The sequence below is a fragment of the Chionomys nivalis genome, chromosome 14 (genome assembly GCF_950005125.1).
Source record: "Chionomys nivalis chromosome 14, mChiNiv1.1, whole genome shotgun sequence".
NCBI classification, from domain to species: domain Eukaryota; kingdom Metazoa; phylum Chordata; class Mammalia; order Rodentia; family Cricetidae; genus Chionomys; species Chionomys nivalis.
Window position 1 is genome coordinate 42,196,960 of NC_080099.1, and position 14,846 is coordinate 42,211,805.

At 40.0% G+C, this 14,846-nt stretch overlaps 1 protein-coding gene across 1 annotated transcript; it reads left to right on the forward strand.

Annotated features, from left to right (window-relative positions):
• The first annotated feature begins 680 nt into the window (after window positions 1-680).
• On the forward strand, window positions 681-14,185 carry Yipf5 (Yip1 domain family member 5). Its single transcript, XM_057789308.1, has 6 exons — window positions 681-759; window positions 1,145-1,264; window positions 7,872-8,044; window positions 9,343-9,488; window positions 12,129-12,310; window positions 13,199-14,185. The coding sequence occupies exons 2-6, from the start codon at window positions 1,155-1,157 to the stop codon at window positions 13,359-13,361; spliced, it is 774 nt and encodes a 257-aa protein (XP_057645291.1). The 5' UTR covers window positions 681-759; window positions 1,145-1,154; the 3' UTR covers window positions 13,362-14,185.
• Window positions 14,186-14,846: the final 661 nt, after the last annotated feature.

The window sequence follows — 14,846 nt, forward strand, 5'->3', positions numbered from 1 at the left end:
AGGACGAATAAATACGGCTGCACGTTTTTTACATTAAATGTTAGCAATTTGTGTAATGCACTCTGTACGCAAGTGAATGATAAAGACATTAAATGAGACAATGTGAGCATCAAGCCTTAGACAGTTCACACAGTATAAGAGATGGGCATATGGCCATTCTTAGTCACAGTAACAGCTGCTAATGAGTATCACTTAGTAATTACTGGTGCCGGACCCTACTGTTTCCAGCTGCTAACACAGAATGAACTTAAGACTCACAAAAGCAAAACCACTGGGCTATAACGACTCAAGAATAAATATAAAATCCTCAGTGCAGCGCCTGAATCGGCGAGTCCAGAGAATCCGCGGCGATTCCCGAGTCACCCAGCGTTTCTGTCCGTCCTCCCGCCCACCAGCAAGAGATAGGCCTCCTCCGCATTAGCAACCAGCCGCGGATTCGTCGGCGCGCCCCAGTCTCCGCCGCAACCGAGTTGCCGGAAGCAGTTTCCCTGCTCCCTATTGGCCCGTCACACGACGAGTCAATCAGGACTGCGCATCGGTAAGTCCCGCCCCCACCCGGCCGACGCACACGTACAACCGGGGCGGTCAACCGAACCCGGCGGCGCAAAGCCCGCTAACACGCCTGCGCGGGCGTGCGTGTCCCGGAAGCAGTTCTTTGGCCGCTGACACGTAGCAACAAGGCTACTGCAGGGTCTGGAACTGTGTTTGTGGGGTTACGAGGGGCTGCTGGAGCTGCCGCCGCCGCCGCTGGAGCGTTCGGTGAGTGTCCCCGGCCCGTGTACCCCTTTTCGGCCTCCGTCATCAGTTGTGCGAGCCGGCGGCCTGGTCTGTTAGCGCGGGCTGTGGTCTTTCCCCAGACCCCCCAGTTCCCCTCAAGACCCAGGGCCGCGCCCGCGCCGCCCGTTTTCCATCTCTCTGGAGCGGAGCCTCCGCCGGACCTCGCCCCAGCCTCGGGTCCATCCGCTCCCCAGGGTCCAAGAGTCTCCTGGGACCCCCACCCCACCCTCAGGCCCCCTCCAGATGTTGATCCCGGTTCCTGAGACGCTTTCTGTCTTCTGGGGACGTTCGCTTAAGCAGAAGAGCACAGGCAAATCAAGCAGGACCTAGCGTGTAAACGGTGTTTGCCCTCTCTCTCCTGTTGCAGATTGTTTGCAATGTCAGGCTTTGACAACTTAAACAGCGGTTTCTACCAAACAAGTTACAGCATCGACGAGCAATCTCAGCAGTCCTATGACTATGGAGGAAGTGGAGGACCCTACAGCAAGTAACTTTTCAGCTTTGGCAACTTACTTAGTCTATAATTAGCGGAAGAATGTATTCAGAATGCCTGATTCTACCTTTTAAAAAAATGGATCTGTGAACTTAGTCCTATTCAGGAATGTGATTTTTTTTTTCTTCTTTTTGCCTAGAAAAAGATATGATGTTTGGTTAGCATATGAAGGGGTTAGCCTGTTTATAATTTGTTATTTTCTGAAAGAAAGCCTTCTAGTGTGCCAAAGAAAGATAAATAGCCCGTCGAAATAATATTTACAAGTGGTTTGAGTAGGTGCTTTGGGTACCTAGAATAAAAGGCTAATTTATTCACTAAAAAATAAAGTTTTTTGATAGCTTATTTGGTAGGTGAGTCAGTGTGATTTCAGACTTTATGAACAGCAATTGAAGGAGCTCAGTGACACAGGTTAACAGTGTATGCTCCCCACTATGAGTCACCTGGTGACTTTGATACGGCAATTGATAGTCATTTTTATTACTCTTCATACTGAGGTATGATGGCTGGGACCAGAGAAATGATCAGTTTATGATTGAAGAAGAGAATTCAACGACTTTAGGTTCTGAACTGTTAACAATAAGATCCTCTCTAATCTCTGGTGTTTGGGGTATTTCGAAGGCTTTCAGTCTGTCTCTTCTAGACCTGTCCTTAGTCCCTTGGGATGATGAGATGAATCTTACTGGTCTCCCTCTTGAACAAGGGAATGTCTTGGGCTTACCCCTTTTCATGTAGTCTTATATTCTGAGAATCTTACAGCAGTGATGGGCCTGTTTTCCAGAATTGCATGGATATAGTCATACATACCCATATAAACATGCATATAACTTCATGCAACTTATGTGTCATTGGTGTACATTCGTAGATCTTGAATTCAGTTTCATGAAGACTCTTGCTGGACAAGAGCAAAGGAAAGCTATGAGTCCAGTCAGTTCATGAGATACAGACTCGACTAGACTGTGTTTATGTTAGTATGTGTAAATAAATGTGCCTAAACTTTTTTAAGTACAGAGAAAATTCTGGCTATTTTTTTTTATAACCCAAAGGTTATTTGAATCTATTTAATTTGAGGCATAGATAGCTAAGTTTTGTGTGTGTGTGAGTGTGTGTTATACCTTTCAACTTAACCTGTTGAATGAAAAGAGTTTGTAAAAATTCCTTCTATGAATTAGGATTTTTCTTTCTATTAAGTTCTCAACTATATGTGGGTTGTTTCTTCCAAATTGGTTAATTGGGCAGAATTAGAAAGTAATATATGTTAGTGAGATCTTTGTGTATTTGAGAGCAAATGGATGTAACTTTGATCTGAGTCCACCTGAAAAATCCCTAAACAACAGAACTTTGAAGAGCCTGACACTGTCGACCTTTTTTTGGCCAAATAATCTTTTATCTTTAGACTTATTAGAAGTTTTGCAATTGAAGTGCAGTTTTCCAGGTTAATCTCCTTCCAGTTTTGTGTCCTGACCGTGTTTCTGTAACTTACCTCTGACTCGTCCTCTCCTTACACCACAATCATCTGAGGTCGCTTTTCCACATGGCAGTTAAGTATTGCTGAGTACTCTCCTTCCATTGTAACCAACTCGTATGCCAGTAAGCATGGCTTCATACTAGTGGAGATACTTTATGTAGCCATAGCTATCAGCTGGAACACAGGTTTATGAATTATAATTGGAAAAACAAAAGGAATGCTAAAGCATAATACATGTGAATTTCCAATGCTTTCTTGAAAAAATAAACTCATTTGCTTCTATATGGCCTGCAAATAGATCTGCCACCTAATTATATTTTGAATATTATCTCAGCGTACCAGCTCATGTTCCTTTTGCTTCGCTAACTGCTAACAGAAATCAGTGATAACTTTAGTTAGGAAAAATCTAGGTTCAAAGAGCTTACTATCTGGAATGCCTTAAAGTTTGACTTGTTAGCCTTGCTGCAGTTCTGCAGTTGCCCATGAGATCAACTTTGATATTTTATGGGTTCCTCTTACTTGTATTTTACCATGTCATATGAGTCGATCCCATGTAGTTTTCTAGATAAGCCCCTAAAATTTTTATATAGTAATAACCAATCACCTATTTTTAAGAAGCCGAGAATTGTTATATTTTTTACCTTTAACTTATCTGATAATATCTTTATGAACCATTTTTATGAACATAAGTAGATAGCCTGTGGTAAGAGGTTTTATCTTTGCTGTTGCTTATTACAATGGCACACAGAGCTTATGACAATGCTGGTTTAGCATATGTTACTTTGCCTGCTATGAAACTGTCGCTGTAAAAACCATACATGCCATAACACAGTTTGGTTTGCGATCCACTGTGACTCAAATTGGTGAGAACAGGTCCTGGCAGGATGGGGAAGCAGTAAGCCCCACAGTGCAGTCTCATTGACACTGCATTTGGAAAGTGGGGTGACAGCCCCACCTCTGGAGTGGGCTTGCTTGCAGCACCTCTGGTTTTAGTCAGTGGTGCTTACTGTGAACTCCATGCTCTACAGGATTCTTAGGACACATTTTAGAGATCTTCTAAATTCACAAGTTGTTCATAGCAACATTATTTTGTGCCTTTCACTAACAGTTGCGCTTACATTGCAGAAATAATGTTTGTTCTGCTGGTACCTGAATCTAAATAAGGAACTAGTATTGCGCTTGTCCTCACCACCTGCTTGAGAAGGTGGAATAAGGCAGTTTCATTTAAGAATCCCCAATGAAGCAAGAAGAATATGATTGTTATTCAGTCCTGGTCCTTAGTACACATCTTTTTAGTGCTGGGTGTCACACAACACTTCTCTTCCATACTGAAAGTACACTGTCTCTAGGAAGATACACAGGCTGCTTAATGTGCTCACTGAACCACTTGCTTTTCTTGGGGACCATATTCATTTGAAACAATGGACACACTGTTTTTAGTCAGAATTTTGTACTTCGCAGATAATTTTTCAAAGATTAGTAAATGAACCTGTTGTTTCAAGGAAAATAGCTGCTAGTATTTGTTAACCAATCCCAAGTTTTAGACAAAATGCGTATTTTGGAAAACTAGTGTTCATCTTCAATAGCTTCCTAGCAGTCAGACATTTTATTCTTGATGAAATTGGGAACAGTTTTAACAAACGTGATTTTCTGATGTTTAGAATTGAATATGTTATATGTTGGTGCATACCTGTAGTCCCAGTACTCAATAGACTGGTGGATCTCTATGATTTGAAGCCAGACTGGTCTATGGAGTCAGCTCTAGATATGCCAGAGCTATTTTATTCTAATCATGGTTTCTCTTTGTCATGGTCCTGGCTGTCTTTGAACTCACTTTGTGAGCCTTGAACATAGATATCCTCCTGCCTCTGCCTCTGCCTCTTAGGCGTGTGTCACCACCTGGCTGAATTAGTAAATATTTTAAATTTCTAAATTCCTTGATAGTGAATATTGATAGGTAAAGCTCCTGAAGGAACTCTTAAAACTAAAGCATTTAGAACTGCTCGCTAGACTATTCTCTCTGGGTTCTTTTTGTATTCCTCCTTCCCTCCTTCTCCCTGCTTTCCCCCAGGAATAAACTACAATCTATTTAGTCAGCTTGTAGAAACATATGTGTGGAAATTTTCTTGTGATGTCATGGACTCTGATAAATACTAACAGATCAACCCAACAGCATATTCTACTAATTCAGGAAAAGAGAATTGTTATCCTTGCTCAACTAGCTAACCCTGATAAAGGTGGTTCTTGTGTGAGTGGGTGTGCCCCTCAGAAGATATCAGCATGTTGTCTTTCCAGAAAAGCTGGGAAACTGCAGATTTGGAATGTAACTTTGAAGTAATCTGTGTAAAGGATTGTGAAGTGGTGTTTGTTAGTTATTAAGAGTTGATGGCCACTGGAGTTAAATAACCTGGTTTTGAATTGTGGCACCACAGTGGCAAATTATTTTAACCCAAATTTCAATTTACATAGCTTTATAGTAAGGACAATAGTAGGCTCATTTCATAGAGTTGTAGTTAATATGAGACAGTTAAGCACTTACTAAGTAGTGCTTTGCACATAGTAACATTGGAAAAGTGTGTTTAGGATGTTTGCAGTAGTTCAGGTGTACTTCCTTATCGCAGTAGCTTACTTTAGAATTAGCCAATTGACTTTTAGATTTTAGCCTTTTTATTCTTTGAAAGTCTTGTTACATGTGTACAGTGTGTATTGGTCATCTCCATTCACCACCTTTCTCTGGCTCCTTGGAGCTTCTAGTCATCTCTCTCCCAGCTGCGTGTCCTCTTTTTTATGGTTATTAATAACATCCTGATTCTAATTAGTACTGCATATGCACACGGGTCGTGAACAACTTGTCTGGTGGGTGTGTCCTGAAAAAAAAGACTATTCCCTGAGCTGTCAGCTGCCAGTAGCCAACAAGGGTGGAGTCTTAGGGGTCCCTCCCCAGACCGTGGTAGAATTTGTACAGGCTTGTTCAGGTAACCACAGCGACTCTCAGCTTATGTGTGCAACACTCAGGTCACATCCAGAAGTCAGCATTTCACAGCTTTCCCATGTTTTCTGGGTCTTACATTCTTTCTGTCCTTCTCTGAAGTTCTCTAAGCCTTGAGTGATGGGAGACTGATGTAGGTGGCCCGACCACAGCTGGGCGTTCAGTATTCTCTGCACTTGGCACTCTGACTAGTCCTGAGTCTCTGCATTGACCACTACTCACTGCAAAAGAAAACTTTCTCTGACCAAAACTGAGCAGCACTAGTCTATGGGTATAAGCATAGATGTTCAGAATGTAGTTTAATAGCATGGGCTTTCAACAAAAGAGCAGTACTGGGTTCCCCCTATAGCCTATGATCTTCCCAGCCATGGGCTTTTGACCAAGTTTATGGTACCAGACATGAAATGCTGCCTATGGTGCAGACCCCATAGCCAATCAGAAATAGTTATTCCCATAACCATTATTTCACTATTGCATGGTGGGCACAACTTGCCAGCAAGTCAGGATTATATCACTAGCTAATCTCAATAATAATAATAAATAATAATAAATGCTGCCCGACATATTTAAAGGTACAACAGTCTATATGAAAATTTGGCACTCTGCATCTTTTTAGTTCCAGGTTTCTTTACTTAACAGTAGCTGTGGTTAAAAGTTTCTCATGTGTACTCTGGAGATAGTGTAAGAAAAGTATGGGGGGGGGGGGGCTGGAGAGATGGCTCAGTGTTTAAGAGCATTGCCTGCTCTTCCAGAGGTCCTGAGTTCAATTCCCAGCAACCACATGGTGGCTCACAACCATCTGTAATGAGGTCTGGTGCCCTCTTCTGGCCTGCAGACATACATGCAGACAGAATATTGTATACATACTAAGTAAATAAATAAACATTTTTTAAAAAGTATGTTTATTTTATAAAGTATACAGTATGTGGTATTTTTAGCATTATATTTTCCCTCGGCATTTCTTGATTGTTATTTATCAGTAGACATGAAATTGCTTCATTTTTAACAGATGTATAGCAACTCCTTATGCACATGTTGCATTATCTTTACATACAGCTATTTCTCTCCTTTCGCTATTACAGTAACAGATTCCACGTTGAGTGACAAAACTGCGTATTGTGCAAGTATACATTGTATGTACTATTCAAATCTCTAAAAAGGACTTCGGGTAGCTGAACATTTACCATTGCTTTAATTTTTTAAATTTAAGACAATTAATTTAAATTTGTTTTTTTTTTTTAAATCTTAATATTAATGGCTATCATTACATTTTTGCATTTTTCAAGCAGAAACCAGAAGTAATCAAAAAATAAGTTGACTAAATATTTCTAGGACTTTCTTTTTGAAATATCTTTAAAATAATCTTTTAACTTCATACCACCCATTCTATAATTATTAGTGCACTGAAATGCTGGACATGTGGTAAGACAGGTATTCACAGATAGTAAGTACAGTCCGTTCCGTCCTAGTCACTGAAATGCCAGGGCAGAGTTCCTTCTGAAGACCTGGGATTTGGTGTAGATCCAGTGAGGCAGCAACTGTACAGTCACTTTGAACATTTTAAACCTCGACTCGAACACAAGATGACCTGAGGACATTGTGTTATATTCAGAACGCTGTGACAAAAAACATGCTTGGGTCCCTGTCCCCCCAGTTTGAAACTGGTGTTTCTTAGACAGACCTTCTCATTTGCACACTATCATACTATGAAGTGTAAGAAAGAATAATTTAATCTGTATCCAAATTGGGAAAATATAGTCAAGTCTGTCATCGCAGACCTTCACTTATCATCTGCAGCATACATTTATTTCAAAATATATTGTGACATTCTCTTAGTGTCACTAGGGGAAGAAAATAATCCTAACTTGTTTCTATTTGTTGATATCCTGATATTTAAAAGTGTGATAGCTGTTCTGCTTATATGCTGACATAGAAATGCTGACGGCCATAAGAGGATTCTCTGTAAGAACACCCTTCTTGTCCACCTGTCAGTCATAGTCTCGGCACTGTTTCTTTGTGGGCATCCTAGAAAGCGGTTTGGAAGTGACTGAACATTCTTTAGCTGTCAAGAAAAAAAAAGAATCTGGAAATACTGTCAGTTGGTTAAAATACTAAGAGTAAAACTTACAAATTTTCTTTGTATCCAGGCAGTATGCTGGCTATGACTACTCGCAACAAGGCCGATTTGTCCCTCCAGACATGATGCAGCCACAGCAAACATACACGGGGCAGATTTATCAGCCAACCCAGGCCTATCCTCAGACTGCACCTCAGCAATTCTACGGAGACAGCTTTGAGGAGGAGCCTCCTTTGTTAGAAGGTGGGATGGAATGGTTCAGGCCGTCTGAAAAGCATGAGGCCAGACATGTTTTCCATTTTAAAGTAGTTAGAATTTTCCAGGATCTCTGTAAACGTCACTGGTTTGGCATCCTTAATTGGAAAGTCTGAAATGCTACCCGTTCCCTTTGTTTTCCCTGAGACAGGATTGTGCTGTGAGGCCAAGGCTAACCTCAAACTTGCAGCAGTCCTCCTTCCTTGGCCTCACAAATGCTTGATATCATCCTTAACTTAAAACAGCTTGACTATTATATTGTGTCAAAGCTTTCAATTTCAGAGCATTTCAGAGGTTGGATTTTGAGACTCAAGGTGCCCAGCATATGCCCTGGTCTCCAGTTGGTTTTGTGAACAAAGCCTGAGGTGGAGATTTTCTCTCTGTGAAAAACAGTAGCTAGCCTTTAGTCAGGAACTTATTAAGAGGAGAGTTTATATTGGGCCAAAATGGACCATTTCTTTGAAGAAGTAATATTTAATATAACAGTGTGAGCATCAGCTTTTATTCAGATTATTAATTATATTCTGCCCATAGAAGATATGAAAGCAATTAGAATTGTATTTATAGTTCTGTGTGGAAATAAACTAATAGAACTATTGATTGCATAAAACATGGTGGTTAGCCGGGCGGTGGTGGCGCACTCCTTTAATCCCAGCACTCGGGAGGCAGAGGCAGGCGGATCTCTGTGAGTTCGAGACCAGCCTGGTCTACAAGAGCTAGTTCCAGGACAGGCTCCAAAACCACAGAGAAACCCTGTCTCGAAAAACCAAAAAAAAAAAACATGGTGGTTCTCAAATAATATTGTAGAAATCTGAACACAGATGCCTAGGGCATAATTGTATCTGCTTCCATGAGGTACATGGGTATTCCTGAAGCACCAGGTAAAGAATCCTTTTGTTAACTGTGTCTACCTTTTCTTGTACTCTGAATATGAGGTAGGATGTATCTGTTTCACCATGCCTGTATCCTTTCTAAAGCAGGGGTTTGGCATCAGTGGAATCAGCAGCATGTAGAATGGTCCAGAGGAGAGTAAACTATCATTGACCATTTCTGCACCCTCTTTGTTCCTGGGTCGTGTTCCAGTACTGATTCTAGAAAACATCACAATCCTAAAATTCATAACAAGAGTGTCCAGTGTTGAATACTATTTTGAAACAGAAAGAGTAGCTATTTGTTTTTGATACTTTGGAGTAATGAACTTTCAAATGTAAAAATTTTAGGTAAATTTATAAAACTGCTAATGACATACCACAAATTCTGACTTTCTTCTTTTCTCTTTATCTTAGAATTGGGTATCAATTTTGATCACATCTGGCAAAAAACGCTGACAGTGCTGCACCCCCTGAGAGTGGCTGACGGCAGCATTATGAACGAGACCGACCTGGCAGGACCTGTGGTGTTCTGCCTTGCCTTTGGAGCCACGCTGCTACTGGTAAGACTAAAGAAGGATTCTAAATATTCTACCAGAAGATGTTGGGACTCAGTCTTTGGTAGGTTTTAGGATATATTGAGTTTCTGGAATTTATACGAATTCCTTAGTTCTCTATCAATAGTAAGTATTGTGCAACATGCAACAACATTTTTTTAGCCAAATGTAGGAGATAGACTACAGCTGTAATCATAGCCTTGAGAGACTGAAGCAGGAATATTATGAATTCTAGGCCAGGCTGGGTTACATATAAGGTACTGTTTCGAAGAAAAAAAAATGTCTTGTAAGAAGTAGTCCAGTTATTAGGGAAAAATAAGAAAAACGTAAACATCAGAATTTCCTATTTTTAAGAAATTGACAATATTTTTTACTGTTGTTCCACTTTTAAAAGAAAATAGAGGTAGTGGATTTATTGTTTTAACTTGTCCTCGTTTGGTTTATGTCATATGGTAACACACCCAGAGGACTTAGGGCTGGGGACCTTACAACAGAAGTGATCATTTTAGCTCCGTTCTCAATTCCAGTCCGTTCATCACTGCCTGAATGTCAGATGCCCACAATTTCAGATAATCTATTCCATCCACAGTCTAGAGCAGACAGAAATAGATGCATTCATACCCCCTCAGCTCACCTTTTCTACACAGCTCAGAACACAAAGCCAGACAGTTGTGCCAACCTCTTTCCCCTACAGACTTGCCCACAGGCTAACCTGATGTGGATAGCAGTCATTGACATGCTCTTCCGAGGGGATTGTAGGCTGTGTCAGATTTTAAATTAACCATAACGAATGTCTAGCCCTGGGTCAGTGTTTTATTATATGGCTTTCCTGTACATTTTAACTCCTAGTGAATTAAAATATTAAAGAATGGGAAGTTTTTGTCTCTACTTCCCAGTTCTCCAGGCATATTAAAGTACATTGAAAGAAAAAGTTGCTATTTGTTTTCACTCAGTCTGAATTACAAGAGCTAAAAATTGTAAGTGATAGAAAATAGTATCTGTAGCTGGAAGACCTGGTCTTACACACAGCACCCAACTTAGCCCTTGACCTGGCAGGTGAGTCCTTCACATCCCTCTGTGGATACTAACCCTGTGCTGCCCACTCGCCTAACAGGGTTGCTTTGATGTGCAGCCACACCCAGCTTGTTTTGAACTAAAAACAGGCAGCTGAGCATAAGTCTTCTACCTGTAATCTTAGCATTTGAGAGGCTGAGGCAGGCGGATTTCTGACTTTGAGACCAGTCTAGATTAGAGTGAGACCCTGTCTCAAAATAAAGGACGGGGTATACAACAATATTTTGCAAAGCTAAGAGCACTGTCCAAGGTAGAATTTATTGTTATTGCTCCAGTAATTCACTCTTCAGTGAACTCAGCTTCTTTAAACTACCACAGCCTATATCAGATATTTACAGGTAAACACCACGTCCAGCAAAGGCCTCAAGATTTAGTCTTATATACCAAAAGTTTCACATAGCAAAGATCCTGTTTGGGATTTCTCTGCACTCCTGTTTTCATGAGAGTTTTTTTCATGTGGGAAGGTTGTAATTATCTCATGACTGCTGTCTGAAATCCATTCAGTAATTTGTATCCTGCCTGTTCTGGAACTCACTATGTAGATCACCTTAGCCTTGAACTCAGAGATTTGCCTACTTCTGCCTCCTAAGTCTGGAAATTAAAGGTTTTTGCCACCATGTCTAGATAGTATGTTTTATAAAAGTAGAACTTCCAAGGTGTATGCTTTTGTTTTTAATCAAAGGACTGTAGAATCCAACATAGAATTTGGAAAAACAGTGAAAAGGAAAAGGTTCTTTCCCATTGTATTCACCTGGTTTTCTCACCCTCTTCTCTGGGCCCTGCCTTCTATTTTTCCTAGATTGTTTCCCCTTTTATTTGGTCAGTTGTATATCACGCTTAAATGCCAACAAGAAATACAGTGAAATATCTGTGTTGGGAAGTTGTGTATCAAAGTTAAGAAGCATTTGAAGTTAGGACCCGCACAGATTCAAGCCAGACAGGGTCCCAGCACTGAGGGAGAAATGGACATGGACTTCTGCTCCTGACCAAGAAGCTGTCTGCAATTGATACTCAATTCAAAGGGAAAATTTAGTCGTTTCCAGTAGACTCTCACTGGATATATTAACCCACTTCAGGGAATGGCCCATGCCCAGCAGTAGAGAGGGCTGACACAAAAGGAACTCAATGGTATTTTTGTGGACTTTGTCTCATACAGCAGTGCTTGGACATTGTTTTGGCTTGATTTGGTTTTTTTGTTTTTTGTTTTCTTTTTTGTTAGTCTTTAGCTTGAATATTTTGGTTTCCAATTTTGTGGTTTTGTGGGTTTGTGTGTATGTATGTATTGTATATTTGTTTGTTTGTTTTAAAGAGGTAAAGAAAGGAAAAAGTGTATAGAGTAGTGTGGGGAGGATCTTGGAGGATTGGGAGGGAGAAAAAGTATACTCAATATATTCTATAAAAACAAATTTTTTATTGAAATAGAAGAGTGTGGAACCTGTCTGCTTTGTCCCCTTCTAATGCACCTCTATAGACTTTGATACTTGTGAATTAAGTATTTTATACATGCATCATTTAATGTAAAATGAGGCCCAAATGACAGTTTTTATTCTAATCTATTTTCTTTTTCTGTAGGCTGGCAAAATCCAATTTGGCTACGTATATGGAATCAGTGCAATTGGATGTTTAGGAATGTTTTGTTTGTTAAATTTAATGAGTATGACAGGTGTCTCATTTGGTTGTGTGGCAAGTGTCCTGGGGTATTGTCTTCTTCCCATGATCCTGCTATCCAGCTTTGCAGTGGTATTTTCTTTACAGTAAGTACTGATCTTAAACTCAGATTTAGTTGGCCAGTTCTATGTAGTGCGATTTATTTCATCTTCAGTTTGAGATAAAACCCCAATACAGAAAACCTATCTATTGTGCCTCATATAGATTTGAACTCTGCTCTGTGTGTTTTGGGTGATTAACAGTGAAGGTGAAATTGAGATTTGAAGTCTTCTGTACTATCTCAGTTTTACCTTTGATCAAAAGTTATACTACTTGTGTGTTTACCAATACCATAGCATCAATGAAGTGAATAGTTGTGATCATTAAATAACACATGGAAAAGTTCAGTTCATTTATATGAAAATTCTGTTTAGCTTCCTTAATGTTCTGGTTCTGTTAATCTTGAAGCAGTTGGACTTCTTGAGATCATATGATTAGGAAACACATATGCAGTAGTGGGGAAAGGGAATGCTGATGTGAGTGGAGAGAGATCCCAAGCTATTGAGCATCCTAACCATGCCAAGCATCCACCCTTCAGTAAAGGAAGCCAACCCAAGTACCAGTAGTGCCAAAGCAGGGAAATAGCTTAAAGGAGCAAGAAATTACACTGTTTACATTAAATGGTTGGGTATTCTTGAAGTCACTATGCAAATACATTTCTGAGTTTGACAAAAATAGTCTTGTTTCTGCATATGTCTGTGTGTGGATTTTAGAATGTCTTGAGGCTTATCCATTGCTCTCCAGTTGTGCTAAGCCTTGTGGTTTCCACAAATGCATAATCTGTGGTAGTGTGGGGCTGCTTGTGCCTCTTCTCAAAACAGTGAATTAAAAATCCCTCCCTTCACAATAGGGTATAGCTGTAGTTTGGATTGGTTTTCAGTATCTAATCTTACTCATCTTTCCCATGTTTTTTGTTTGTTTTTTCCCCGCTGCAGAGGAATGGTAGGAATTCTTCTCACTGCAACGATTATTGGCTGGTGTAGTTTTTCTGCTTCCAAAATTTTTATTTCTGCATTAGCCATGGACGGACAACAACTTTTAGTGGCATATCCTTGTGCTTTATTGTATGGAGTCTTTGCCCTGATTTCCGTCTTTTGAACTGATTTGTCTGGGATGTGGATATCAATGGGCCGAATTCACAAAAAGGACATTGGACTCTTAAAATTGGACCAGCAAACTCCTGCAGTGCAGCTCTTGCCGATTATCGGTAGCCTGGAAGCAGCAGAAGTAGACGAGTCTTTGCTCGTTTTTAGAGGACAGTTGAGCCTTGTGTGGAGTCATCTGCAGACAACTTGCTCTGCGTGTTTGTTCTTTTACAGCTAAGAAGTACAGTTTCTTTCCTGATCCTGCAGCCTTTGACAAACAGCTCTTTTCCTTACAAATTATATTATGATGTTTTTGATAGATTTTTACCAACTGGGAAACCAACCACAAAGCTGATAATCTTTCTCAAAAAACAACCCAGTTACAGTAAAGAAGTAACAAGTCTTATTGTAGAAGTATTTTTCCAAGTCATTAGGAAAGAAAATACTTGCTGTATCCTCAAGTGCACTGAAGTAAAGCTGAACAAAACAGAATCCCAGCGCAGAGCTTTCTAAGTTTGCACTTCAAATATTTGACATTCCTATAAATTGTTTCGTGAAATCTGTGCTGAAATTCAGAGATACAAGCAGTTCACAGTCTACCTTGTGGACATGAAATGTAAACAGCTGTTTAGACATTAATGTCAACTAATCTGGACCAGCCACATGATGCTTAGTTCTGTCCACATGTCCCAGGAAGAAGAAATCTTTAACTTTTTTTTTGAGAAAAAAATATTTAAAATTTCACAATTGCAGTATTGCAGTTATCAATGTATAGTGAATTTGATGCTTATTAAATTTTTTCCCAATTAACTCTGCTGTTGTGTTTATTTTCACTAAACTACTGCTCTGTCTTCTTATTATTTTTTTTTTAGGGTTTGATTTTGACTCATGATTTAAACCAAGTTTTCAAAATAGAAATCATCTAGTATAGAACCAGACAAACATGAAATGAGAACCAGTTTTACTTCAAATGACAGTGTTAGTTCCTGATTTTAACCTCATTTGGTTTGTATCATTATACTATCTGGTAAGAGAATCTGTAGGAAAATGCTGTATATCTTGTGTGTGAACTCGTGGCTTTAAAACAGCTCAGATTCTGGACAGTATTCAGTAATGGATATGAGCAAGGATGGAATGAAAAATAAAATCTGATCTGTTTTTATAAGAAGAGGCCAGCAGCCAAAATACAAGTGCTAGCCTAGTGTGCTTTAGAGAGGGTTGTCGAGTAGAAAAGGAGCCGCACACACATGGTCTTCCTTTGTTCTTGGTCCTCTGGGTTTAGATACTGATGGTGAGTTTTAGGCACATTTTCGTACTTAACCTATTGCCTTAGAAGCATGTCTCCAGTCTTTGCACAGTCCCCTCCCCCTTCTCAGGTTACTTTGTTTGCTTTGCAGTTGAATGTTGAGGCAGGATCTCTTGAAGCCCAGGCTGACCTTCAACTCCTAACACTTATTTTTAGTTCAATTTACATAGTCATTATTGAGGCAAATTTGTG